The 2,419-nt window shown below is 33.2% G+C and overlaps 1 protein-coding gene across 1 annotated transcript; it reads right to left on the bottom strand.

Annotated features, from left to right (window-relative positions):
- Positions 1-1,131: 1,131 nt before the first annotated feature.
- On the bottom strand, positions 1,132-1,467 carry LOC141702847 (putative mitochondrial protein AtMg01250). The gene has a single exon (XM_074506460.1). It carries the CDS (start codon positions 1,465-1,467, stop codon positions 1,132-1,134), a length of 336 nt encoding a protein of 111 aa, XP_074362561.1.
- Positions 1,468-2,419: the final 952 nt, after the last annotated feature.

Below are 2,419 nucleotides of genomic sequence, written 5' to 3'. Positions count from 1 at the left end.
CTTACTATCATTAAAGTTCTTTATTCTATGAGCTAACCACAATCTAGTTGGGACAATTCTGGACTGAACTTTCCAAATAATTAACTTAACTATTTCAGGCACCTTACACTTCCATAAAAGATCCCAGTGAGCATTATAATGACTAGAACCCTCTTGACTTAGCAATTCATAAGCCATCCTAGTGCTGTAGGAATCCCAACTGGTACCCAAACCAATTTATCTCTACCAACAACCAATTGCAATGAATCAACTATCAGATAACTCATTTAACTCCTCCATTTCCCAGCTTCTTAACTGTCTAGACCAAAAAACTTCCCCACTCCTATCATAATAATCCCAAAGAGTTTTAAAAATGCTTACCTCCTTTTGCTTCAACTTGGAGATACTATACAATTTAGTAAACTTATCCACAAGAGGCCTATCTTGAAACCATAAATCCTCCCAAAACAGAGCTGATTCTCCATTAACAATTATCCATTTTAAATTACTACAACTCAAATAGCCAGTCTCAGCAAACTTAGAGACTGCTTTTTGAATGTCTTGCACTATAACTGAGCTAGCTCCTTGATCATTCAAACTTTCTAATCCTTCTCCCTTACAACAGTTATACTTATCCCTAACGCATACATTCCAACCCACCTTCCTATCTGCTTGCCATTTATACCACCATTTACACAGAAGTACCATATTTCTCTGCTGTAGGGAAGCTAAACCCAAACCACCGTTTTTCTTTGACTTACATAAGTCATTCCAAGCCTTCAAGTGCATCTTCCTGTAATTTGTTTCCTCCAACCCCGACTGACTTCCCCAGAAGAAGTCCCTTATAATATTCTCTAATTGATGAAAAACTCCCAATGGGACTTTATATAAGGCAAATGAATAGGTTGGAAGGCTGTTAATGGTTGATTTGACCTAGGACAACCTGCCAGCCTGATTTAAACTATCCCTCCTTCAACTTGCTAGCTTTTCTTTAAATTCTCTATAAGAGGTTTCCAGAAGACAACTTTCCTTGGACTAATACCAATTTGACTCCCTAAAAAAACTAAAGGCCAGGAACCAACTTTACAACCCAATAACTTAGCAAAATAATTCAAGTCTCTTTCTGGCATATGACAAGAATATATGTAACTTTTAAAAAATGATTCTCAATCCAGAAAGCAACTGAAAGCATTGAAGCACTTTCTTAATTCCCCAAATTGATTTTGCATTTACTTGTAAGAACACTATAGTATCATCAGCAAATTGCAAGTGTGTGATATACTTAATCCCTTTACTCAACTGCACACCCTCAATCAATCCAATCTCATTAGCCTTGATAAGTAACTTATTTATAACCTCTCCAGCAAGATTGAAGAGCATAGGTGATAAAGGATCTCCCTGCCTTACTCCATTTGACATCTTAAATTCTGAAGTAGGGGATCCATTAACTAAAACAGACAACCTAATTGTCTTAAAGAAATCATCCATCCATTGAATCCATCCGCACACTAGTTATAACGACTCATATATTTGCTATTATTTTATTATTATTTTAAAGTGTAATAATTGAATAAATAATTAAATAAAATAGGTGTATTGGATTTGGCAGCAGTGTGTTGATGTTTATTATGTGTCTGTGATTTATTGGTAAATAAGTTGGAATTTTTGTGATTTATTATTGAGTTATATGGTTTTGTTTCGCTTGTAAAAATGATTTTATTACAGTTTTAATTTCATAAATATTTAGATTCACTATAAAATTGGTTTCATAATTTTATAATTTCAATAATTATTTTTGGGATTTTATAAAATTGAGAAATCAATATTTCACTAAATATTTATCCTTAAATAATTTTCTGATTGTGTTATTTGTAAAATCCATATTTAATTTCAGAATTCTTTAAAAATCACGAAACTCATATTTTATTAAATTCATAATATTTTGAGAATTTTAAAATTATTTTAGAAATTTTCGGGATTAATTTCACCCGTGCGTTGTTTCGTTTAATTGTTAAAGCGGGTATAAAATACATTTCAGAAATTATTTTAAAATTGTAAAAATTACGTTTTTATGTACTCGGGATATTTCAGACATTTTAAAACTATTATTATGATTTATCGAATTATTTTAAAAGGTGACTTGGTTCGTTAATTTCAGTATTCGGGATACATATTCAGTACTCGAGTATTCCGGGACATGTGTTAACTTCTAATAAAAAGAAGTTAACACGTATCCATCTTTTCAGGGTGGTGTAGTTGTGGTTGGTTCCCTCTTTGTTTCTATCGGGTTCGACTGCAAATCTCAGTCTCTCTCTCTCGTCAAAATCTTTCGATCTCTTTCTCTTCGCTATCTCTCATCCTTCTTTCCTCTCGTTCTTTCTTCTCTTCTGTCTTTCCCCGGTTTGCTCGGTTTCTCGCCTTTCCAGTGAGTTTTACGGCT

Source organism: Apium graveolens, unplaced genomic scaffold (genome assembly GCF_009905375.1).
Source record: "Apium graveolens cultivar Ventura unplaced genomic scaffold, ASM990537v1 ctg5801, whole genome shotgun sequence".
Taxonomy (NCBI): domain Eukaryota; kingdom Viridiplantae; phylum Streptophyta; class Magnoliopsida; order Apiales; family Apiaceae; genus Apium; species Apium graveolens.
Note: the sequence above shows the minus strand (reverse complement) of the source record. Positions and strands in the feature narration are given on the sequence as shown.